Below are 24,821 nucleotides of genomic sequence, written 5' to 3'. Positions count from 1 at the left end.
GCAAGTAATTGCGAAATCGCCCTCGTGGTTTTTGGCTTCTTGGGTACGGCTAGGTGGTATGCACTATAGGAAGGGCATGCATTGGACCTCTGCGGTAATGAGACTGTGGTGATAGCTGGACTGCGCAAGTTTCTGGTGCGAAAAGATATCAAATGGGGGGGGGGGGGGGGGTGTGACCCTTTTTGAGACTGCTCCAGTAACTCTGAACAAAGGTGTGCAATGTTCGTTGTGTTTACAATTTCTTCCGCTACAGCTTCACCAACGCCCTTGTAAACGTCGGGTAAATGCTGACGGTACTGCAACCCTGAAGCAGTAGTGCAATAATCAGGGACGACGGAGACGCTTAGCTTCGGCTTCGGCGGCTCGTCTGCATCGTTATTGGTCTACATTTGCTTCACTATGTCTCATTTGCACTGAGGCAAATTTTTTTGCAGCATGTTTTTCGAGCAGCTGTCGCTGTTAAAGCCCCAGGCTGGCTGTCGACACAGGAGAATCTTTTCGCCGTTCGGGACGCATTAAGCATCATCTGTCCCCTCTTGTCTTCTAGAAGCCACCTTGACATCCTCCCAGATTCCTCAGGTGCCATCCGTAGTCTGCGGCGTGTTCTAGACTCCGACTTACTGGCAGAGGAAAATCAAGACATACTTGAAATATTCGCCCCCACAGTACGTGCACGATGGATCCGGCGAAATGTGCGCCCCACACAAGCTATGGTAGGTCTACCAAATCCCTACTGACCTCCACGTCCCCGCCCCAACCTCTCCGAAGAGAATACTCCTCATAAATAAAGAAAACCCCCGACGCGCCACGCGAGCACTTCTTCCACCGCGTGGTACAGACCTCACTGGCGGCCTTGTACGCTGGGAAGAGGTCTTGCTAAGAAGATTGAGCCTCCATGTCGCCTTTACTCCAGCGGTAACCTGGTCCCTGGTCGTGGCCGGCACAGTATCATGCCGAATTCTATTATTCCTGCCGCATTTGTGTCCCGCTCCTGTCTTCAAGGCGGACACCAGACACTTGTTCTGGGCCTGTCCCTCTTTGCGTGTCATCCGGAGAAAACACCAGCTACGGCGCGGACAGTCCCTAGGTCGACCGCCGGATGTAGAAGGCTGGACCTCTGGGCCGCACCACAGGACGTTAGTGGACTTCCTTCGAGAGTCTGGCGTGTATCTCTGTGTGTAAATATTTTATTTCAGCAGGCACGCTGCCACAATTTAAAAAACCAAACACTTTGTTTCGTTTTCTTTTATTTCGATCCTCCCGTGGCATGGTTGTGGCCTTCCGGTGACGTCACGCTTCGTTTTGCATAGAAGTGCCACTGATGACTTTTATTTGAAGAAGCACGTCCACGACGCTACTTGGAAGCGGCTGGTGTTGGCGCCCCCTTGTCTCGGAGAAAAGTAATATTCTTCACCATAGCACTCGTGTCCGGAGTGAGGCCAAGCTGAAAGCGCCTCTGCCACTTACAGTCCAGCGCAAATTGAAGGTCATCGTGTTCGTTGCAGCTAAAACGGACCAACAATTTTTCCCGGTGTGACGGTATACATGACGGTATACAAGTTAAAGGAATCACTCGGCTAGCTAACGGCTCGTGTATTCGTTGCGGCCTTCGTGCAAATATAAACCCTGTTATAGCAGTTTTTTCCCAGTAGGTTAATCTTAATTATCTTCAAATTGCATTAGACCATACCCCCCTCCCCCCCCCCCCCTCCCCCGCCGACCGGGTTCGCCCACAGCCACTCTTCCAGGGCCGACGTCACTTATGCGCTAAGTAACCACTATGCCGTCCCGGATTTCCCCGTCAACCTGTCTACTCAGTTCCATGAGCCGAACCTGTCGGTTCATGAGGTGCCAGCTTTTTGCCTATCCAAGGGTCCACTTCAATCGCTCGTCACCTATTTGCGTCCCGACGGTGTGTATCGCGTCATTTTACATACTTTAATTATTATTTCGGAAAACTGGATAATTTGGACACCCAGTCCGGTTCCATTGAACGTATTCAGCGACGTGAAACTTTCACAAGTCGGAAGAATTCAGCCGCGCTTCGGTTAATTCGGACGGGCGGAGGAGTTCGCACAAGCGTAGTGTTGGCCGACATCGTAAAGCTAGTATAATGTTGTTAACTGGCGCAGGAGATGAGCTGATGGTGAGTGAGCTTCTCACAGGTCTGGTCACAATAGCACGAGTAGTGAGCAGCCCAACTGAAACATAAAGATACCCTAATAATCACTATGATCATCAGTCGAGAAGGGACGACGGCGTGCTGTTTTACTTTGTGCAGCGCTTTACCACGTTCTTTTTGTTTTCGTTGCGTGCGTGTCGCGGATCGGGCTGTCATTAGATAGTTTTAGCTGAGCGCTTTTACGGCCAGCGGGGCGGAGCAGGCGAGCGGATACGCCAGCGGAGAGGCGCGCGAGAAAAGAGTTTTAGCCCGGCGGATCGCCCGTCTTCTCGAGCGGAGTAGAATCGCTTGCTCTGCTGCTCCACCTCTCGGTCGCAAATCGAGTTAGAGTGAAAAGAATATCAATTAAGCCTGCTACTAATTCGCTGAAACTGTTTTGTGAAGGTAGATTCTGTGTTTCTAGTTAATTATTTGGTAAGTGTTGCTTTTTAGATGTACAAAAGCGCAGTCTGTTAAAGAGGATATGTTCGCCAGTGCTACTCAAGTCAAGCCGAAACAAAGAAGGTCAGCTGTTTTCGCGCGCATTCGCGAATTGGCGGCTGGTACTGCTGTTCGCATCATGCCGAAGAGTATACTACAGGACCCGCTGCTGCTGTCGCAACTAACCTGGACCGAGATTGGAGATGTGCTGTGCCTGGAGGTATTTGGCGAGATACGACGTGAGCCACTTTCAGTGCACGGACTTTTGAACATTGATGCTATGGACGATGGCGTCTTTAGGACGTATTTTCGTTTCGAGAAGGTGCATATAGGCAGACTTCAGCGGGCCTTGCGCATACCTTATAAGGTCGTAACTGCGCAAAGGGTTGTGGTTCCCGGAGATGAAGCCCTCTGTTTTACCTTACGACGGCTGGCATATCCCAACCGGCTGTGTGATCTTGAAGATATTTTCGGGCGGCACAGTTCAACGATATCATCACTGACGAACGAAGTTCTGCGCCACATCGACGAGCGGTTTTTTCGCTTGCTTGACGATGTAAATAACCATTCTTGGCTCAATCTCGACACGCTGGAGAAATTCTCGCAGGTAAGTCGGAATTACAGCAGAATCAATAAGTTTGTCAAAATTTGCAATTACAAGTTCACACTTAAAATTTTCAGGCCGTTCACGCCAAAGGTGCCCAGCTGACAAACTGCTGGGGTTTCATCGACGGTACAGCAAGGGCATTATGCCGGCCATCAAGAAATCAAAACCTTTACTTTAGTGGGCACAAGCGGTTTCATGCCTTGAAATACCAATCCATAATGTGCCCCGATGGAATCATTTGCCAGTTGGATGGATCATACCCGGGCAGCAAGCATGACGCTGGTGAGTAATAACGAACAGTTTAAATCAATGAAGAGTGTTAAGTGCAAAAATGCGATGTTGCGCATTGTTTTCTCCTCCCATACCAGCTGCTTCAAAACGGGTGTTGACCATTTATAATTCACTTCTACTTTCAGGTAACTTCGGGATCAGCAACTTATATTCGAAGCTAGAAAGGCTCGTTCAAGGGCGCAACTTCTGCATTTATGGTGACCCCGCCTACCCACTGCGACCTCTTTTGCTGAAGCCATATGGTGGTGTGTCCCTCACACCGGAACAGTGCGCGTTCAACAAAGCTATGAACAGCGTAAGGCAAGCCGTGGAGTGGGGATTCGGAAAAATTGCAGGACTGTTCGCCTTTGTTGACTTTAAGAAAAATCAAAAGCTGTACCGCCAGAACGTGCCGCGTATCTATAAAGCTAGTGCGCTTTTGGCAAACTGTCATACATGTTTGTATGGTGCCCAGGTATCGCATTACTTCGGCCTTGATCCACCAGATCTAGAAACCTACCTTAATCCTCGGTAGTTTTGCCATTCACACATCTTTCTGAAATGTGTTTTATTCAAGCACAAGGTGTACAAGGAGAATTTTCTGGATATTTATGTCATGCGCGATTTGCACCGAAGAAATCAAATATTGCTTGGGTTTGTTCATTTAACATCCTCTGTACGTTCTCGAGCAGCCTCTCATGTTCTCTGCTATAACGGCTCACTTCGAGCTCATGCTTTCTCTCCTCCAAGTCCAACCTGCGCTCCTCTAGAGCGAGTCGCCGTGTTTCATTCTCCACTTTTTGTTTTTCAATTTCTTGCGCTTTTACGCGCAGCTCATAGTCGTTTCTTTCTCGCATAGTGAGCAACTGAAGCCCCATGCTGTGTAGCCCCCGGGGTCCTGCAAAAACGGACAGGAATTTTTTTATCAACCTTAAATTCAGTTGAGCTTCTCCACTGCAGCAAAATAGTCACAAATACATGTTTCTACCAGACGTAGTCAGTTGACTTGTGACATTCACGGGTAACCGGGACTTAGTATACAGAACGGGTACCAGAATACACGTTGTATAAAAAATAAAAAGGACTGTCGCGAGGACAGCTAGTAAACATTTTATGACCCCTGTGTTTCTGCTTGTGTGCCATTTTTGTTATGTCTAACAGAGTTCCTCTTGCAGTGTAGCCTGTGTACTAATTGGCAGCATATTAATGAAGACACCATTTCTTTCGGTAAGTTTTTGGGGTCCTATACACGCCAGATTTCAAAGTACATGCGGAAAGAGAAGTCCCTTGACCGTGTGAAAGACAATGACGATTGCTTTTTTTTTCATCCACCCTGCATGTCAAGACCACAATGGGGCAGGAAAACGACAAACACGCATTCGGCGATCGGCGGTATGTTAGAGTAAGGTGGCTTCTAAAAAGGTACAGTGAATATCTTCAATCTGAGTGGCACAAAGATTTTTGTGGCGATGGCGCACTGAATGAAAAATTCATGGGTGGTGTTTAATTATGATTACATACATCCTACAATACCATCGTAAGACATGCTATCTCGTAGCTGCCCCGGCAATACATAATTAGCCTTGATAGTCATTTTAGTAGCCTATTTAGCCGATATAATTAATTATATCCGCACTAACTATATAATAATTATATGTTATATTACACATTAATGAAGCGCTGCGTAGGAGTCATCATACAACTTCTGGTACAGTGGTGCCTTGCGACCAATCAATAATCCTGCTGTCACCTGCCAAGGTGATGTACACTTGTGATGTTCTGGTACAACCGCACATCAAACTATCATACAACATGCGTTTCAACTCAGCGAATCCTTAATGGTTGCACAGTTAAAATGTTCCTTCAAATACTACCTCTAGTGACGACGGGAAGAACTTGTCGCCTAGCAGCAGGCTGGCGCTCTCTTCCTTGATCCGTCCCATTTGTGGGCTGGGGCTGCGTTCGCCCGGCGAGGATGTGTTGCTGCTTTGGACTGACATTTGGAGAGTGCTGGTTGTGCACTTGTCCTTGCACAGGTTGCTCATACCGGTCGCCAGCAGCAGCTGCAGCAACCGAGGTTTCCGGAGGATCCGGCTCATACATATTGAGCAGCAGCTGAGCAGCCGGGGATTGGGGTTCTAACATGTAAGGAAAGGTCGACACAAAAATGTAGCAGCCTTCCTAGGAGCCGCTTTTCATTCGCACAGATAAGAAACGTATATCGTCTGTTAACTCTTACAAACGTCAGCATTTGCATAATTAAGTGAGCCCACATTAATATCAGCGTTATTATGGTTGCCAATCGTCGCCCTTCGCTTTGCGAACTCCTGACGAAGTGGTTTACCTTCAGTTATTAAGCACGCTAAGTTCCCTTGAAAGGAACCCACGGAACTAAATTACTTATCGGGCTTAAGTCCTTAGGAGTCACCGTACAACTCATGCGGTAACCGAAACCCGAACGGATGCGCAGCGCCTTTTGTTAGGTGGTGGGCTTGCCGGTGAAAGAGCTCAGACGAGGGTTGCTTTGTTCTAAAGTAAGCGAAGCCACTTTCCACACCACAGTACGGCAGCCTGCATTCGTGTTTCACGCTTTATAACACGTGAGTACGGCTTTTCATTCCTGCTGCTGCATCATCGAGAAATGTATTTTGTTTTTATCATTCATCCAAGGCCGGCCGTGCGGCACTGACGGTGATCGACTCGGTTTAGAAAGACTGCATAAGCTTTCTCTCATTTCGCGTCAATTGCATTTTTATGTTTGTGCTGTTTTATTTACGAGCCATTCTAGACAGCAAGCGAACTGAAAAATTCAACGCAGTTTTATTTGCCAATTTTTACGCGGGTTATGTTTGGAGGCTCACAGACAAAACAACAAAACAGTAAGGATATTCACAGTAGTGATGAGTGAAGTGAGCTCTAAAGACTTTAAATAAGAAAAGCTCAGGCACTCGACTGCTCTTACTCATCGAACTTATTTACAGTGCATAGAATACCCGCAACAATTACCACTCATAAGCGCTTTTATATTTCAGCAGAGAAAATCAAAAGCTAGAACATGCAAGGTTAGAGACGCACATGGTAAAACTTACCATGTGTTGATTCAGTTTCTCAACTTCGGTCGGCAGCCACGCTAGGAATACTGCTGCAGCCAGTCGCTTCCTGCACCAAAGTCGCACTTTCCCGTGGACCCGTTAGGGACACGGAAGCTGAACACTCAGGTGTTGCGGGCCGTTTTCTGTTCATAATGCCCCCACTTCTTGGTGTTATCCCCGACTCATAATTGATTGTCCGAACGTAGTCGGAGAGGTCTTGAAGTATTTGCTCTTTCTCCGCGTATTGCTCTTCAGTACTAGACCTGAATAATGTGAAAACAGCATGCACGTCAATTAACGACTGCCTATCAGCGTGCCCGACGTCTTAGTTCGGCAGAAATAAAACTCACCTTTTAAGGTTCTTGGCGTCCTGCTGTCGCCAGTATCCGATTAGTAAATCCACGCGGTCTTTTGCTCCACGCAGCGTAAGTTCGCGGCCCACCGCGTGGTTCACGATGCGCACAACTTCGATCCACTTATGGTCATCTCCAAACGGCCTGGTCGCTGCCAGCTCACGCAAAAGACACAAGTCTTCTCAGCTGTGAAACATCTCCGCGCTTTCTTAGCTTGTAAACGGGCCTGAGCTGTGGTCACCGTCGATAACGCACAGCGCCGGTGCATGTGTTGACGGCTGCCATCTTGAATACCCATACACGCCCGCGCGCTCTTACGCACGCTCGCGCGCTGCCCATCGCTCCGCTGGAGAGGGCTTCCCAGTGGGCGTAAGCTTCGCTCCGTAAAAACGCTGGCCGGCCCAGCGATGTGCGCATGCGCAGTGGCGTCTGCGCTCGTCCGCTCCTCTCCGCTGGCCGTAAAAACGCTCGGCTATCTCTCTCTATTATTGTCCTTCGCGTTATCGCATAGACTGTAATCGTTTGACATTTCATCCCGTGCGCGTATGCAGAGCTTTTTTTTTTTGTCGTGGGCTGTTTGTGTTGTGTGAAAAAATCGGAGGAGGAGGGGCTGGCTGTTGATGGACCAAATGACCTATAGAACATATGTGCTGGTTTATCGGACAGTGCGCGCACTGCACTATTTGGCGGAAGTGCGAAAATTAGTTATTGAGGTGAAAATTTCGGACACGAAGCAATCAATGACTACAGATCGTTAAAAGAAATGAAAGTATATGTCGATCTATGGCACTTTGTTATACTTTCTTTCTGTCCACTTGATATTTTGACATTCGATTAATTCCGATATTTTCTCCGTTACAGTGAAATCCGGATCAACGAGGTTTTACCGTACCTTAAGCGATGATAACTGACCTTGGCCTTGGTATTTCCGTCGTTTCACGGACTAATGGGGCCTTTGAACAGTACCGGACACTCACCCTTCTCTTTCTTTGGTTGCTTGTCCTCCCTGACCGATCCGGATTGGATGGGCTGTCGCATTGCCATGAACCTCGAGTAACAATTCTCCACCCAAATAAAGGCAGGCACACTGTCACAGGCGCTTTTAGCTCCAGCAACGAAAGCGCCTTCATTGCAATCACAGCCGACAAAGCTGCATTTGCCGCGCAGGTTGCTAAGAAGCAGTCACGACAGAACAGGGGTTAACTGTTGTTGATTTCAACAAAATCAATTCCTTTTATTTTTTGACGAGTGACGAAGTTTGATAGGAGAATGAGTGAGAGATGCACTCGCTACATTTCATCTCCAGTAGTAATTAAACTATCTTGCTTGCTTGACCAAGGTTGATGAGCCGAATCAGCCAGTTACTCTGCCGGCAATTCTCGCCCAACTAGAGCGCTTGACGGAAAATTGATGCTTGTTGCCGCGTAGGTAATTTTAGCCCTGTCTTTCTGCGCGCCAATATCAAGCAAGTTTTGTTGTCACAACAGCAGTTCTTGAAGGCTGAGGGTAGCTTTTATTGACTCGTTGCATTTTGCCAACTATTTATGGGAAGCAAGTCTTTGGACACGGTCTTGAACCTTCGGTTGTCCTATTTAGTGATGATTTCTTGTGTGAAGAAAGAGCAATAATGCCGAAATCCTAGTAAATGCAGTGCGCAGATGTTCGAGTTGCAACCTATGTACCGGAGGGTCATAGAAGCTGAATATTGCTGGAAAAATTATAGAGGAGCACTGACATTATATTCAGACACATAACTCGACTACTTCTTTCCGCTGATTACGTAACCACAACAGCTCAAGCTTAGCAATCTGCCACTGTTATGGGTCTGAGAAGCTGACAGTAAAGCACACAGAGTTCCCCGTCGAATACAAATTAAGCGTCTGAATTATCTTTGACAGTAGCCATGTTGAGAACGCATTTGGACACGTGGTGTGTGACACGTCCGTTTTAGCAGCATCTCTATGGGATGTTACTTCCACAATGCGACATCTGAAAGCTGCACTCGGACTAAATAGCCTGAGTAGCGTTACTACGTTTCGTTTTTCATTATTGAAACAGCAGCCAAAAGTGTTGCTGCTTAGTATCGAGCCAGTAATTCCTTCATCGAAGCACATAAAGTATTAATCCTGACAAGGAGTAATACGCGAGTAATACGCGAGTAATACACGCGCGAGCGCTCTCACGGTTTTTGAGCGACACGGGTCTTGCCTCGCGTGTGTGATGTAAGAAAGTGTGCCTTGTTTTTTTTTATTCTTTATGTATTCATTCGTCTGCCTCCTCCCATCATCAACACCCCCCATCGTGACCCTCTTTTTTCTCCTCTTCCCGTTCCCCAGTGCAGAGTAGCAGGCCAGATATTTATTTTTCAGGCCAACCTCTCTGCCTTTCCGGTCTCTCTACTCCCGACAAGGATTTTTCTGGCATGAAGCTATGAATAAATATCGAGGTATCGCATGGTTCCGTGGCAACTTCAAATAAAGAACCCATTGCATTGCTCTTAATAATGAACACAGTAGACCTTTTCACTCAAAATCTGTTGCAACTGCTGCGTTTTGGTGATGTGCGTTTAAGCGTCACCCGCTTAGAGTTTCGTGAAGGTGGATAAAAGCGCTAAGCCAGCAAACAAGCCACAACTGGTCATTTGTGCCTCTGAACCAACAACGCGACCTTTACCGGCCGCCTGGCGGTCAGTAGGGCGACCCGTACGGAGGGGTGGCCTGACAGGCGCCCTCGTGGCGGCTCCACAGCCTCTTCTGCTTGCGGCATGAGTCGAGGCGCATCTTGCAGCGGTTGGAGTACGTGACCCCGTCCAGGGCGCACACGGGCGCCGACTCGAAGCCGCACGAAGACGGGCAGATGCAGCGGGCGCCGCCCAGCCGGTCCTCGCTGCAGTCCCCGTTCCAGGGACAGTACTTGGCCTCGCACGGCACTGCGCGGAAAGGCGAGGGCAAGGACTGGGAAGAGCTCCTGCTGTACACTGGGTATTCCAGGTCTAAACCCCGCAACGCGACATAAGTGGTACATGTCGTGTGTGGTTCACGTGTACCACATTTTTCAAAGAATTTCCATAAATGACAGGCTCGATGACCGAGTCTGCCATCGGGGAATCTGACGTTGACTCGGTCGACTAAGCGCTCATTGTCATTCTCATTATCCACTGCAAGGGGAGCGCCTGACGAAGGCCCCTTCGCACGATTCTGTCCTTACTGAGGCATTGAGGTGTCACGAGTGCCTACACTCCACGTCATATCAACGGCAGCCGCAGAGCTCTCAGCGGTATAACTCCCGCGTAGGATTAAACGTTTACACGCTGCTCAAGCTCACTACTCCAACTAAAGCATGTTGAGAGAAACCGTCCAGTTAGCTTTTTAGGCACGCACCTTTCTTTTGAGAATGCATTAAATAAAAGAAGAACCAGCACCTTTTGAAGCGACACGTTCTGTTAACCTCTCCGTTAAGGAGGAAAATAATTTGTAAAGTCAATGTTGTCCTAGGTAAGTATGACAAAACAACTATTGTGTAGATATTTCAGTCACCCTCACGCCCCTTTGCTGGGGTAAAAGGCTGTGAGCACCGGGCACAGTAAAACAAATTCAAGGAAGTACATTAATCTAGAGTGTGACGTCATTGGCGCTTTTAGGCGAGCAGGAACATAGCTGTTCTTTCTCAATACAATAGCAAAGAAAACATCCGCACTGCACTGCAGTTTCTTTTGTGTACTCACGATCTCGCTCGTGCAGTCGCCTCTTGTACGACTCTCCTGGAAAGAAAACAGAGGAAGGAAATGCGTGAGTGAATGTGCCGACCAAAATCAGGATCGCTGTTACCGTTTAACTAGATTACCATGTTCCGCCACTTTTCCGACGGTGTGTTAAAATTTCCGCGTGCATTTCATCTTCGGACACCTTGCACACGAATCGTACACATGCTTTCATGCCTATAGTACGCACGACGCCTGTACAGTAAGCATCAAAGACAGCATTTTTAGGGGCTTTGTTTTTAACACTCATTTTCTTCAGTGAAACGAGAAGCCTCGTCATAAATTAAGTGCAGAATTTCCGAACTGTTGCGCTATAAACGCAGAAGTTTTTTATGGTGCATTTTTCTATCCGTGGGTAGACTAGATTTTATTATCCAGATGCTAGAGACAACATACTTCAGCACAATAGAGACTGCACGACGACATAATGGAAAAAAACATGCGTCGGAAACACAAAGTGATATTTTGCAAGACGATGCGTTTGCCACATTGCGGCACTAATGCGCGCCATGCTACTAGGACTGCGCCATTCCACCGTTCCGCTTGTGGAAGCGAAGGCGGAGCACCGTTTCAACGTAAGCTTTCTGTACATCAAGGCATGCAGTGGAAAAGGGGGCATCAGCAAATAAAACGAAGCACTTTCTGAAAGTAAAAACACTGTAGTCGAAGTCTTCTTCAAGAGTAGGCCTAAGCATGAAATGCATAGCTGGGAAGCAGTGGTTCGTTCTAGGGTGGTTCATAAGTGGCGGTAGCCGCACTGGGCTATCGGGCAGGTCCTTGAGCTGCAGGACATGCCGCCACCGTCGGCCGCTACTGTTCTGTGAGCTGCGCAGCGCGCCTGGTCTCTGGCTGCTTTCGCGGCTTGAGGAGCTTCCGCCATCAGCCTCTTCTCTTCTATCTGGACAGTCCGCTCAACGTCACTCACTGCTTTTGATTCTTTACGTGCTGCCGCTGTCATCTGCTTCTATTTTTCGCGCCGGTCAAAGCGCTCAGCCTCCCTCGCTGCTTTCCTTGCTTGAGGCGCCGTAGCGCTTACCCGCTGTTCTTCGTCCATAGCGAAGCGTTCGGCCCTGCATGTTAGCCGCCTTCTCAGATTCGTATGCGGCTACACAAAGCTCTGGGTGAGCTGCCGCGGAGGCTCAGTGGTACTGGCACTCGGCTGCTGACCCGAAATATGCGGGTTCGATCCCGGCCGCGGTGGTCCAATTTCGATGGAGGCGAAATTTTAGAGGTCCGTGTACTGTGCGTTGTCAGTGCACTTTAATAACCCCACGTGGCCGAAATTTCCCGAGCCCTCCACTACGGCGGCCCTCACAGTCTAAAAAGTCTTTTTGGGACGTTAAACCTCCACAAGTCAAACCAAAGCTTTTGTTGGTGACATGGACAAGTCTTCTTAACTCTTTACTCATGCAGATCAATTGCATGGATACAGCTGCTGTCAAGCCTTTGGAAGCGCAGAAGTAACGCATGAATGACGAGGAAGACGGCGACGACGACTATAGTTATCAGCATCCATGTCCTTATATTCTGTGTCAGTGCGGTCGCGCACGCCACCTGTGCTTACACGCAGCCACTACAGGCGCACTCAAAATGGCGCCACCTGTTAAGCTGGCGCCAATTAAGTTGTTACCAATTACAACACAGCGCAAGACTGCGACAACTGAGTGGTCTTAGGTGAGTGGTTTCGCATCGCAGCGCCCCCAGTGGTCGCTGGGATGTTTTTTTCTACTCGATAACGTTTGACCTTACGGAAAATTCTTCAGTATCGGCATCGGCTTCGCCGTGGTTTCGGGACGATGTTCGGATTAGTGTGTCGATATTGGCAGCTGCATGTATTCTATGTTTATAGCTCCCATTTCCCATTCAACGTCATTTCGTCTTCATATATACGTCTGCCTTGTGTCATGCATCCCCTCCCCGGCCTGGAGGCCTGCAAGCTGGCCACTGCTGTGATTGGTCTCCCAACCTTTGCAATGACCCTGGGCGACTTCTACTGGAACGACAATGACGCGACGAGCGCAAGCCATTGACTTACGGTTTGATTGACTCGTAAGTTCCCCAAGAAATGACCATAGCAGAAGCATTCCCTTCACGCTCATTAGCCGCAGAAACTGTTCGCGAGCGCATCTTGATCGCCAGCTTTGTTTTTCTGCTGAGGCACCATCGCGGTGCACTGACCTTTGACGGCGGCCTGCAGCCTGTCCAAGTTGGGCAGCGTGAGCCGCAGAGGCGACGACAGCAGCCGGGTGCGTCCCTCCGAGGCTCCACCCTTGAGCAGGAAGAGACGGGAGTCCCCGTGGGCAAGCCGGGTGCCGCACAGGGCTTCGTTGTCCAGACCCTCGACGAGCAGCACCGAACCGGCCAGCTCGCGGGGACCCTTCAGGGCGCGCCACACACGAACGCTGACCTGCGCGGAGAGGGTGCCATCCTCGAGCAATTGGTAGGGACACGGACTGCACACCTGCCTCCAGCCTCAAGCGAGCAGTAGAGAGAGAGAGAGAGAAATGCTTGTTGCGGCCCAGCATTAGGCGGAGGTAATATCCTGCGCCAGGGTCTGCCAGCAACAGGAAGGAACACTAAATACAGTCTTTCAAGCGCTCTAGAAGCAGCTTCTTTAATCCCGAATGCTTTCTTCATTAGCTTACCGCGTACGCAGGTTGTCCCGCATAAAGTTCTACGTAAGGCTTAAAACAAAGAACTGGCACTGTCGCAGGGTTCGTATTTGAAAGTGTTTCGTTGGCTGGGCAATGAAGCAAGCAGCAGTTCTTTTTAGCTCGTATAACCCAAAGTAATAAGTCAAGATTGTGGAATCAAATTTTCGTTCAGCTGTCGCTATTACTGGCTTGCACCACACCAACGCGAAAAGTCAGGTCGTTTCCTCTTTCTTGAACTGATTGCGAATTAGGGACCTATTTTTGCCATCCTGAGCAAGGCATGCACATCCCGCCTAGCTGGCAGCGTTGGTCTTTGCAGAGCAGACCACTCGGTGGTAGCCATGGCGTGTCAGTGCCAGCGGCGGACGCCTACATGTGCCCCGTCCTGGAGCAGCCGCTCGACGATACCGCTGACCACGAGATCGGCCTCAGCCACGGGCAGCCGGCTCTCGGGACAGTCGTCGAAAATGCGCCGCCGGCGGGCATCGCCTCCCTGCGGCAGGCCACAGCACAGCAGGAGAGCCAGGGCACACCCCACGCTCAGTCGGACGGTCCGCGTAGGCGGGCACCACCAGAAGAAGCAACAAGGCCTGCATATATTGTACGCAGCAGGTGCAGTTAGACCCCGCATTTAAGTATTCGGCTATTGGGACGCGGTAGCAGTAACAAAGCCCGGCACAGACGCCCATCGGGTCTCTCGAATGAATGAATGAATGAATGAATGAATGAATGAATGAATTAGCTGTTTATTTAGAAAGGGAGGCTCTCAGATAAGAGCGGAGCCACCGCAGGAATCTCGTATAATCAGCTGTCATCGTCATCATCCGCCTATGTCCGCATCACGACAAAGATCTCTAGCACTGGCCACTAAGAAAACCCTGTCCTGTTCCAGCTTCGGCCAACTTGTCAATGCAAACTTAACCTCATCTGGCTGCCGCCCCGTGCTAGAGCTATCGGGGTGAGCGCGCGAAGCGAGTGGACATACAGCGCATCGTCTCCACCAACTTTTGGCTGGAGCCATGGTTCCTCGGCCGGAACCCCGTCAACACAGCCGCGTCTGTGTTCGCGAAGTCGACAGCTATCTGTGGACACCACTCACACACAGGTGGGGCAACATTTACGCATTTTAGGGCCGATTCTCACTTGCGTTTCGTGGCGACGGCGCTAGGCCTAACGCCTACGCCGACGCTCGGCCGTGAGTGAGTCGCCCACCCGTGTCAAGATGGCTGCCCAAAAAGTGCAACGCGGCTACGACCCGGACGCCATGGCCTGGTCCGAGGTTCCTTCAGCTCCAACGCCTGAGAGTCCGGATTCTGCGCCCATCGAGAACCCCAGGCTCTTCAAACTAGTGGAACGCCGCTCCCGCAAGCGGGACGCCGCCTCCAAGAAAGCGGACGCCACGTCGGCAGGCCGCTCAACACGGCACAGCGCTGCTGCGCGCGCTGCAGCGCTTCACGGAAGGGCCCAGTCTAAGACCGGACCCTCTTGGAAACCAAAGCCACTGCCGCGTCTTCATCCAGAAGACATCGTCATCATCCTGAAGCCCCGGGTGACCGTCGCTCTCAGGGATGTCTACCAACATGGCGAGCTGGGAGCAGCGTTCGCGGACTACCTGGGCGCCAAGGCCGCAGCATCCCTCAGCCTGCTCCCCACATGGGAGCAAAACCTGATCGTCGCAGGCACCAGAGAGCCGCACGTCGCGGACAAGCTTCTGCGGGATTTTCAACTAACATCACCGAAGGGCCAGCTCTCCATGTACGGCCAGTTGAAACTCACTGGAGACGTGTGCCGCGGCGTCATCACCGTGGCCAAGCACGAGACCAGTGAGTCCCTCCAAAACAAGATCCAGTGGCGTGCTGGAGAGCTTGCCGATATCCGCAAGCTTGGCAAATCCGACGTCGCGTCGCTCACCTTCGTGGGAAAAGTGGTGCCGCGATATGTGCATTACAACTCTGAGGTGACCCTTGTGCGTCCGTACAAGAGAACCATTCCGGCCTGCGTGCGGTGCGGCACTGTGGGCCACCGAGCAGACACCTGCCCCTGCCCGGATGAAAAGTGCGGCCTGTGTGGCCAAACGGCGCCGACCGTCGACGGAGTCAAGGCGCAGCATGAATGCAGTCTGTCCTGTGCAGTCTGTGGGCAAGCCCACGCTACCAACTCCCGCGACTGCACGGGAAAATTCCGGCAGCTCAAGGTGCATGGCCCCAAGGCTAAGCGCCCAGAGGTGCCAAAAAACCAGCGACCTGGCAAGCAGCCAAGTCATTCAAAACCCGGTGCCGGTGGCGGAACGCCGCGTGGTGCTCACGGCACCGACCACAAGACATCGTCACCTTCTTCACCGTCGGTGAAACCAGCGCCCGGGAAGAAGATGGCGCCTCCACCGCCCAGCGGCAGAGACACTGGCCACTTCCCGGCCCTCAAGACAATTGGCGCTGCCGACGCCCGGGCATCAGCGCCTCAACACCACAAACAGGTGAGCAGCTGGGCTGAGATCGCCTCCTCTTCCTCCCATCCCTCACCCTCCCCCGTAACCGTCTCCGCACTCGACGCGGAATACAAAAAACAGATAGACGTGCTCCGGGCACAGAATGGGCTTTTGCTCAACAAAATTCAAAATTTAGAATCAAAATTGGCGTCCGCCGCACCTCGGACGCAATGGAGAGCGACGCGGAGATCTCGCCTGCCCTCGTGACAGCCATCTCTGCGATGGAGGAGTGCTTAACCTCTAAATTGCCATATATGATCGAGACCGCCATGGACCAGATCTTGACAAAGGTCAAATCTGCCGTCCCCGCGGTGGTCTCAAAACACATCTCGGACAACCCCCGCCTCCTCCGTCGGACGGGACCCATTAGGGACGTATCCCGCCCTTCAAAATTCACCCGTCTGATTATTGATTCGGACAATGAGGACAACTGCCCCGCTCCTTCCGTCATCACCCCCTTGATGGCGCAAGTAGCTGGCTCTGAGGCAGCCAATCCCTCCTCCTCCCCCCCAAGAATTTTAAATCATGGCGAGACACCTTAATCAAAGGAATTCCGCCATCTCCAATTCGGCCATGTCAACTTCAATAACACAGTGGAACTGTAGAGGCTTTAAGGACCGCACTAAGCGGGCCAATTTCAGCCTCTACCTTGAAAATTTCGAGTCCTTCCCAGCCGTGGTTGCCCTCCAAGAGCCAGGCCTGGGCGCCACAATTTCAAATTACACGACGTTCCAACAGGATCCCGCGGCTTGTCTTCTTGTCCACAAAGACTACACAGCAAATCTAGTGGATCTCGACCTCCCACTAGAGTACTCTTATGTAATGGTGACCCTCCTACCAGTCCGCCGCAGGGACCCACCGTTGCATATACTCAACGTGTACTGCTCTCCCAAACTAAAGCGAGTGACTTTTGCGGACCTCTTTAGCCGCGCGCTAAGAGTAGCGGGCCGCGATCCCCTGCTTATTGTGGGCGACTTTAACGCTCCCAGTCAGCAATGGGGGTATCGCAAGGAGGAGTCACGCGGGCGTAAGCTGGCGGAGCTTGCGTCCACGTTGGGACTCACCCTCCACACGGACCCTGTCCACCCAACCCGGCTAGGAAATTCCGTGACACGGGATACGTGTCCGGACTTAACCTTCACTCGCAACATACAACACGCAGACTGGCTCAACACCGAGGAGACCCTCGGTAGCGACCACTGCATCATTAACACTATACTACGCACACGCCCCCTCAAGCGTCCCAGAACACAAGCCCATATCCCAGATTGGACGAAATTCAGGCAAAATTTTAACTCACTTGATAATACACCCATTTCCGCGCAAGGCTACACAGCATGGTCCCAACAGCTGCTGGCACACCTTTCCTCGCATGAAACACACATCCAGCTCTCAGAGGCGGTCACGGACGTGGATAGCCACCTTCTACACCTCTGGGAAGCCCGTCGCAGCCTCGTCCGCCGTTGGCGACGCCAGAAACACAACAGAAAGCTTAAAGCTCGAATTGCCGAGCTTGCCCAGAAAGCGGCAGAGTACGCGGCCCAACTCGCCGACTCCAACTGGGTAGATAGATGCAACACGGCCGCGCGACAAATGTCCAGCCGAAACACTTGGCGTCTCTTTCGAGCCCTACTCGACCCAACCCAAACACGAACCGAAACAGAAAAACATTTGCAGCGAGCCATGCACCATTTTCCTGGCAACACGACTCAACTGGCACAGAAACTTCGGGACCAGTATCTGTGTACAGCCCAAGACCCCCGTGGATCTGCGTACTCTTATGCAGGCAGAGAGAACACGGAGCTGGATCAACCTTTCCAGCTCCATGATCTGCGGGCGGCTCTCGCCAAAATGAAACGGGGCACTGCGCCAGGACGGGATAAGGTCACCGTCAAGCTTTTGACGAACCTGCCCGACTTGGCATACCAGTCCCTCCTGGAATACGTCAATGCGATTTGGCGCGGGGACACCCCCCTGCCAATCGAATGGAAAACGGCTTTGGTGACTTTTATTCCTAAAGCTGGCAAACCAATTGACACAGATAACCTCCGCCCCATCTCTCTCACCTCATGTGTGGGCAAACTAATGGAGACGATGGTGCGGGATCGGTTATCTACATATCTTGAACACAAACAAGTCTTTGCGAGCACCATGTTCGGATTCCGCCCACACAGATCCGCACAGGATGTCCTCCTGCAACTCAATCGGGAAGTCCTTGACCCCCTCGAATGCCCCCATAATGACCGGGTAGTACTCGCCCTGGATCTTAAAGGGGCATTTGACAATGTAACACATGAGATCATACTCACTAACCTAAGTCACACCGACTGTGGCCTCAACACATTCCAATACATAAGCCAATTTTTAATGGATCGTCAATCCTACATTCGAATTCAAGATAGAGACCATGGTCCTTACCTACTCGGCACGCGGGGAACCCCTCAAGGCGCGGTACTTTCCCCGCTGCTCTTTAATCTGGCCATGATGCACCTGCCGGCCCAGCTGAGTGGTGTCGCCGGCGTGCAGCACGCCCTGTACGCCGATGACATCACTCTGTGGGCCACACAGGGCAGCACAGGAGACATTGAAACCAGCCTGCAAACAGCGGCGACGATAGTAGACCGCTACGCCCGCCGCTGCGGTCTTCAATGTTCCCCTCAAAAATCGGAATTTGTGCACCTCCGCCCCTCACAGAAGTGCACAACTAAAATATATCTCTCTCTCTTGAGAGCGGCCCATACGCGAAAGTGATGAGATACGGGTACTCGGACTCTACATCCACAAACACAGGCGGCCAGACACTACATTGGCCAAACTCCGTAAGGTGGGGGACCAGGTGGGCCGCATGGTCCGCCGGGTTTCCAACAAACGCGGAGGGTTACGAAGTAAGGATGCCTTGCGGCTGGCAAACGCCTTCGTAACTAGTCGAATTCTCTATTCGACTCCTTTTCTCCACCTACGGAAACAAGAGGAGGACGCCCTTGAGGTCATCCTTCGCAAAATTGTTAAACGTGCCCTTGACCTCCCCATCACTACTTCAAACAGCCGGCTTATGGCTCTTGGGGTGGTGAACACTTTCCGGGAGCTCCGGGAGGCGCACCTTACAAACCAGTACACGCGCCTGTCGCTAACGGAGTCGGGTCGCCGCCTTCTTGCTCGACTCCATATCCAACACACCCCTCCAATGGAAGACAGGTTTCGCATCCCGGAACTGTGGAGACGTGCCCTCCACGTGCGGCCTCTTCCAGCAAACATGTCACACGAAGACCATAATGGTCGGCGCCTGGCACGAGCGGAAGCGCTAGCCCGATATTATGGCAACAAAACAGGTGTCTACTACGTGGACGCCTCCGGCCCTCACCACGGGGGATGGTACACGGCCGCGGTAGTTCACAACAGCAACACAGTTAACGGCCTAACTTTCAGAGCCCGCAGTGTAACACAAGCAGAAGAGGTCGCGATTGCTCTCGCGGCCCCACATTCCAATTCAAAATACATAATCACCGACTCGCGAGGGGCCTGTCGGAACGTCGAACAAGGCTGCACTCCCTTCCTAGCCTATCGAATATACCAAAATTGCATACGGGATACGGACCCCGCACACCGTTACCTCATATGGGCCCCTGCTCATCAGGGGTTGGCAGGAAACGAGGCAGCAGACGCAGCCGCCCGCGCGCTCTCTCACCGGGCTGTTTTCTCCTCCCCATCCGATCAGGAACCAGATTTTAATCCGGTCTATACATTCAAAGATATTACAACATATTATCAAAATTGTCATCGCCTTTACCCTAGTCCATGTAAAGGCCTGAAGAAGGCGGATGAGCGGCTCCTTCTCCGCCTTCTCACCAATACATTGCTGTGCCCGGCAGCGCTAAAACATTTTGACCCCTCCTTTAGTGGCAGCTGCCCACACTGTAGTGCAGTGTCCTCTGACACCTATCACATGGTTTGGGCCTGCCCCTCCAACCCCGCTATTCCCCCCATCCCCAACCCAACCCGGGAGGACTGGGAGGCGACCCTGCTCGGCTGCCACGACTTACAGGCCCAACAAGCCTTAGTCGGGCGCGCCCGGGCGGCGGCAACCGCCACTGGGGTCCCATACTAGGGACCTCCACCTAGTGTTTGTACGGATCGGTCCCTTACGGGCTGATCCAAACATACCTCCTATTCATCCGTAATAAATGTTTTCACCACCACCACCACCGTGCTACGCTTTCCTTCGCTTGGAATCCGCACCGCATCGCGTGCCCTGTTCATTTACTGCGATGATCAGATATACTATCTTGAAAAACAGACAACGCGTGCTGGGGGGACATTTAGAAGGCAGTTAACTGGCATAAATTACAAATTTTATTTCGATAAAGTTTCTTTCGAAAACTGCCACATATAGTTTGCAAAAGACTCATCGTATATGCATGGTGAGCTGGAACAACTGCCCCAGTACATCCGGACAGTTCTCTCCAAAAACTGGCGCAGTATTTCTGGCCCATTTATTACCTTCCTGAGCCTCCCCTAACGCAAGCTGCATTAAGTGATGAGATGAGTTGCTCAAGGTGAGGCGTTTTATTGACTTTCGAAGCCTTCCTAAACTAAAATGACTGTAAAGCTGTGTGTAATTTTGCGCACATTGTTTCCGCACGTTGACACAGAAGTCTCCTTGCCTTGCACGCAGAACCTAACGCTTGAAGTCTCTCCCATAAGTGAACGCATGTGCCAAATTGAAGAACAGGCTTTTCATACTTATGACTCTACTAAAGACCCCACTAAGGTAGTGATGGGCGCAGAAACTACGTACACCGGAACCTTATTATAGTCAATATGTTTTCCTTGTGCATCCCTTTATGGAGTGCTAGCTCGGACAGTGCTCCTGATTCCAACACTCAGATCACTAAAGCATGAATCACGGTCGGTGGAGTATTTTAACGCGATAGCGTTAATGCTCCCGTTCTGCAAAAAAAAAAAAATCTGCCGTCGTCGTGTTAAATTAATGATTGGTCGCGAGTGGTTGCCATCGCAGGGCAGTGGCACGTCGCTTAACCGCTGCACTGCGCCAGGAGTGGCATACGAGGACTACCAGGGATGTATGAGTGCAAAGTCGAGAATGACCAATTCCACATATATGGGCATTAATCCATCCAGTCTACCGCGTTTCTTTCTCGTTCCTCTGGCTTTATGGAAGGTCCATTCATATTTGAACAGAGTTGTGGCCACAAAGACAGACCCTCAGGATGTACCAACACGATACATACCACGTATGTCCTATTGTTCGTGTAGCCAGGCGTTTTTGTCTGGGGTAAAATATGCGAACACCAAGTACAAAATAGCCCAGAAACCAGTTATTCTCAACCACCACAATTCACTCTCTAATCTGGATGCTGAAGGAAATGCTGCTGTGTAATGCAGCATTTTGATCAATCGTGTAGAGATTAGTAAGCTGAAACTTCTGCTCCTCATAGGCAGAGGTATAATAACCCTTTTGAACTGCAGCCATTTTTTTTTTCAGCGCCAGTTCTCTTGCAATGCGCGCCGATTCCAGATACAATAGAAGTTTTCACTTTATTCCAGATACAATAGAAGTTTTCACTTTATTTTGTTTGTCGTTTTCTTTAGCTCATAACGTGGCAAAATATTAGAACCGTAGTAGAGATCCCTGAATTGCAGCAGAGACCATTCCCTTCAACTTTCGTTGCAAATTCCGCCAGCATGAACCATAAATCACTCGAACACATCAGACTGAAATGTTTGCCGCACAGAAAGACTGAGCTCATCAGCAGAAATTACTGGCGCAATCTTTGTATTCTATACCGTGCTATTCTATAGCAACGTCTCGCTTCATAGAATGATTGGCATAATTTGTTATGATCTGAGAGGAAAGGGGAGCTTAGTGGGAGGCCATGCTGTGGTCGCATCTAGTTGGCGTTAAACACCTGCTTCCAACTAGTTTTCATCACAGTTATCGTCAATATAAGAAAGTTAAAAACTTCAGATTGACACCTCAGAGGAACAAATATTTCAGCATCGGCCTCCCGTTACGCTTTGTATGGCTTTTGCTAACAGGCCGGAAATTAACTAATTTGGCTCTTCTATACCTCAGAAGCTTTATGAGAAAATTTTACTTATATTTCCGGTTGTACATGGACTACGCACGCCGAATCGACCGATGGACACAAAGCTTGTTGCAAGTTCCGGTGCCTCTTGCAAGACATTTTTTTCTTCTTTTAAAGGAGCCTTTCTGATCACGACAGAAGAGCAGACCTAGCGGAAAAACAGCTGCTCGGATTGAGTAAAAAGCTACTACTCTTCCTTGGCTCGGCGATAGCAAACGTCAAGCCTTGGAGCTTTTCCTGCTTATAGGGAACAGCCACGCCATGGAATGGCTGCTTACGCGCGTTGTCGAGGCACACAGAACAACAGTAACAATAAATAAATGAGTTGCCTGTGAATCGAATCCGCTGATGCCCGCATAACCCTACCCCTGCCCCTAGGTGTTTCGCCTACCCGCACAAACATGTGCAGGCTTAACCCTTGAAACAAGGTCAACGGCAAAGTTGCGATTACGATGAAGTCGGCGGCGACTTCCTCCTGCTGGGCTGCTTCTGCATTATCCCTGTCAAATCTTTCTAGCCGTTAGAAAGAGCGTCACACAAGGAGTGATATTTAAAATTGTTGTGAGGAAAGGCGGAATAATTGCCTCATTCTCGATGGACACCCCAACCCCGCCATGAGGGAAGGAATGAAGGAGGGAGCCAAAGAAAAAAGTGAGAAAGAGGCACCGCAGTGCATAGCTCCGGATTAGTTTAGACCTTGTGCGGTTCATTAACCATCACTTACACAGACGCGCACCAGCGTCATTGGCATTTCGCCTCGGAGTGCGAGCACCCGCAATGCCTCAGCACCAAGAGACACTTCGAAAGGCGTGCGCAGCGCTCCGTCGAAATTGAGGCTTGGTGGCTAAGCAAACCCTTTAGTTATTAATACGATTATTATTGACTATTCAAATCATTAAGATGAAGATTATTAAGATGATTTATTTATTATTAAGAATTACTATTACGTATTATGAAGGTTATTTTCGGGCTTCCTTTTCCTGACGCAAATATTCGCGCGACACAAAACGCACTTGTGCCGAACGTGTTCGTGGCATGATTTATTGAATAGAAACCTAATAATCATTTTCAGAATGCAACTCTACCGATGATGTTGAAAACTTCCCACTGTACGGTTATGATGGTTACGATGAAAAATTCTCAATAAAATACGGCACCATACAGTTAAGTGGCAGCGTGACTGAAACTATGAATGTAGAATTTGTGCGACAGTCCTTATGTAGTTCCGCGTAGAAACAGAACGATTCGGTTGTAGCTATACAATGGCGCGCTCCCGATACGGTTCCGGAACCGGCCTCTCCAGCTTATTGTGTTGTGACTAATGGCTTGTCAGGGCGCGCCTTGTTCGAACAGAACAGCCATTCGTCCTCGGCAGCGATCGGAAACCAAGTTTACAGCAAGCAAGCTAGCACTGCTAAGGCAACGGAGACTTCCCAACAAGAGATCAGCCATCAGAAGGGGCTACAGTTTTGTGCCCTAAAATAGAATAGCGGTCAACCTATGTCCCCAATAGGTAATCGGCGCGCTTTGTAAGCGGAGCGACACACGGCCACAGCTCGAGATGTCGAGGAACACCGGAAGCAGCTAGCCACCGAGTAACTGTTCCTTCCACCGAATGTTCAGCAGGAGGGTGTAACGCATATAGCGGGACTCACCCCGGTCGCTCCATCTCCACCGAGCGTCGACGAAGGGAATCGGCGCTGCCGCCCGATCGCGGCCGCCCACTCTTCGGCGGCGACGAGCACGGGGCACCCCCCCTGAGCAGCGTCGGCCCAAAAGCGGCCGGACCGCGTGGGTGCCCGGCTGCCGCTGCGCGCAACAGGTTCCCGGAGGCCTCCGCAGTGGCGACGGGGCACCGCTGCTCGAGGGACGCCTCCTCCGCCTGCCTGAGCCGGCGCCGTCATCGGACGCGGGCGGGTGTTGCCGTCCGCACGTTGCGCGCGCGTTTGGTCTGTGCGGTTACTCGTCTCGCCACGAAAGGACCTCGCTCGAGCCGCATCCGGACTGCGCCCGTGTCGACGGGCAGCGAAGTAGACCAGCGTCCCAACAGCACCTAAAGCCTCTTTGGATGCGCTCCGCCTAAATTCATTCGGTGGACGTCAAGCAGCGGGGCGCGGCCGGACGAGTTAGCCAACATCGCGGCCACCCACTCGTGTAACTGTGTATGTCGGGCGGCGGGGAAGTTAGCTTCAAAACACGGCGGGCTGTGGCAATTTATACAGCCTCAAAGACGCTGATTTAAAGATTTACAAACGTTTTTCTGAAAACCCCGCACTTAGAGGGCTGCCTGCGTACCGGCACGCGTGCATTAGCACTGTAAAGAAACGTTTCCAATGAGTCATATGCATTCATATGACACATTGTACACGTGTGCCGAAGGTATCATTCTTAGTGTGCTGTTTCAATACCGCATGGGTTGGAAATCATCGCAACGCTTCTGCCTAACTGGCAATTGTAAACCTGCTATCAATAAAGGGGATCATGAAACATTTTGACGCTCACAAACGGAAATCTCCGAGCTTGAAACGTTCACGAGACGTTTATTGCAACGTTTATGCCTACCCTCGCGCCATGTGTCGGCATGTGCACACTGTGGAAGCACTGAACTGCATTTTGCTCCTCATCTACCGATTCATCGTCGTGGTTTCTACAACTGCGCAAAGGGTTTTTGAGGCGGAGTATAAGCTACTTTATGTGCAGAGCCCGTCCTTACAGTGACCGTGCTTCTTTGGTTCGCAGAGCTGATTGTAGTCGCTGAGTAAGCCATGCGTGTATACGCAAGGGTGTCTGTCGTTTTCGTTGTTGTTGCATGCCTCTATATTAATAACGGAAGGAAAGAGAAAGGCGTGATTTCTCGAGATCTATGACATCTCGGAGTCTTATTCGATACA

General features: G+C 50.7%; 2 protein-coding genes across 2 annotated transcripts; both read right to left on the bottom strand.

The window, feature by feature from the left end:
• Positions 1-4,073: 4,073 nt before the first annotated feature.
• On the bottom strand, positions 4,074-7,160 carry LOC144119195 (uncharacterized). The gene is made up of 4 exons (XM_077651878.1): positions 6,922-7,160; positions 6,569-6,834; positions 5,354-5,617; positions 4,074-4,377 (listed from the first exon to the last, which is right to left on the bottom strand). The coding sequence occupies exons 2-4, from the start codon at positions 6,569-6,571 to the stop codon at positions 4,303-4,305; spliced, it is 342 nt and encodes a 113-aa protein (XP_077508004.1). The 5' UTR covers positions 6,572-6,834; positions 6,922-7,160; the 3' UTR covers positions 4,074-4,302.
• Positions 7,161-9,041: 1,881 nt separating this feature from the next.
• LOC144121917 (agrin-like) lies at positions 9,042-23,788 on the bottom strand. The gene is made up of 5 exons (XM_077655356.1): positions 23,586-23,788; positions 13,712-13,928; positions 12,863-13,091; positions 10,649-10,684; positions 9,042-9,853 (listed from the first exon to the last, which is right to left on the bottom strand). Exons 1-5 carry the CDS (start codon positions 23,597-23,599, stop codon positions 9,612-9,614), a joined length of 738 nt encoding a protein of 245 aa, XP_077511482.1. The 5' UTR covers positions 23,600-23,788; the 3' UTR covers positions 9,042-9,611.
• Positions 23,789-24,821: the final 1,033 nt, after the last annotated feature.

This window comes from Amblyomma americanum, chromosome 2 (assembly GCF_052857255.1).
Source record: "Amblyomma americanum isolate KBUSLIRL-KWMA chromosome 2, ASM5285725v1, whole genome shotgun sequence".
Taxonomy (NCBI): domain Eukaryota; kingdom Metazoa; phylum Arthropoda; class Arachnida; order Ixodida; family Ixodidae; genus Amblyomma; species Amblyomma americanum.
The sequence above is the reverse complement of the archived record's forward strand: the minus strand, read 5'-3'. Positions and strand labels throughout refer to the sequence as shown.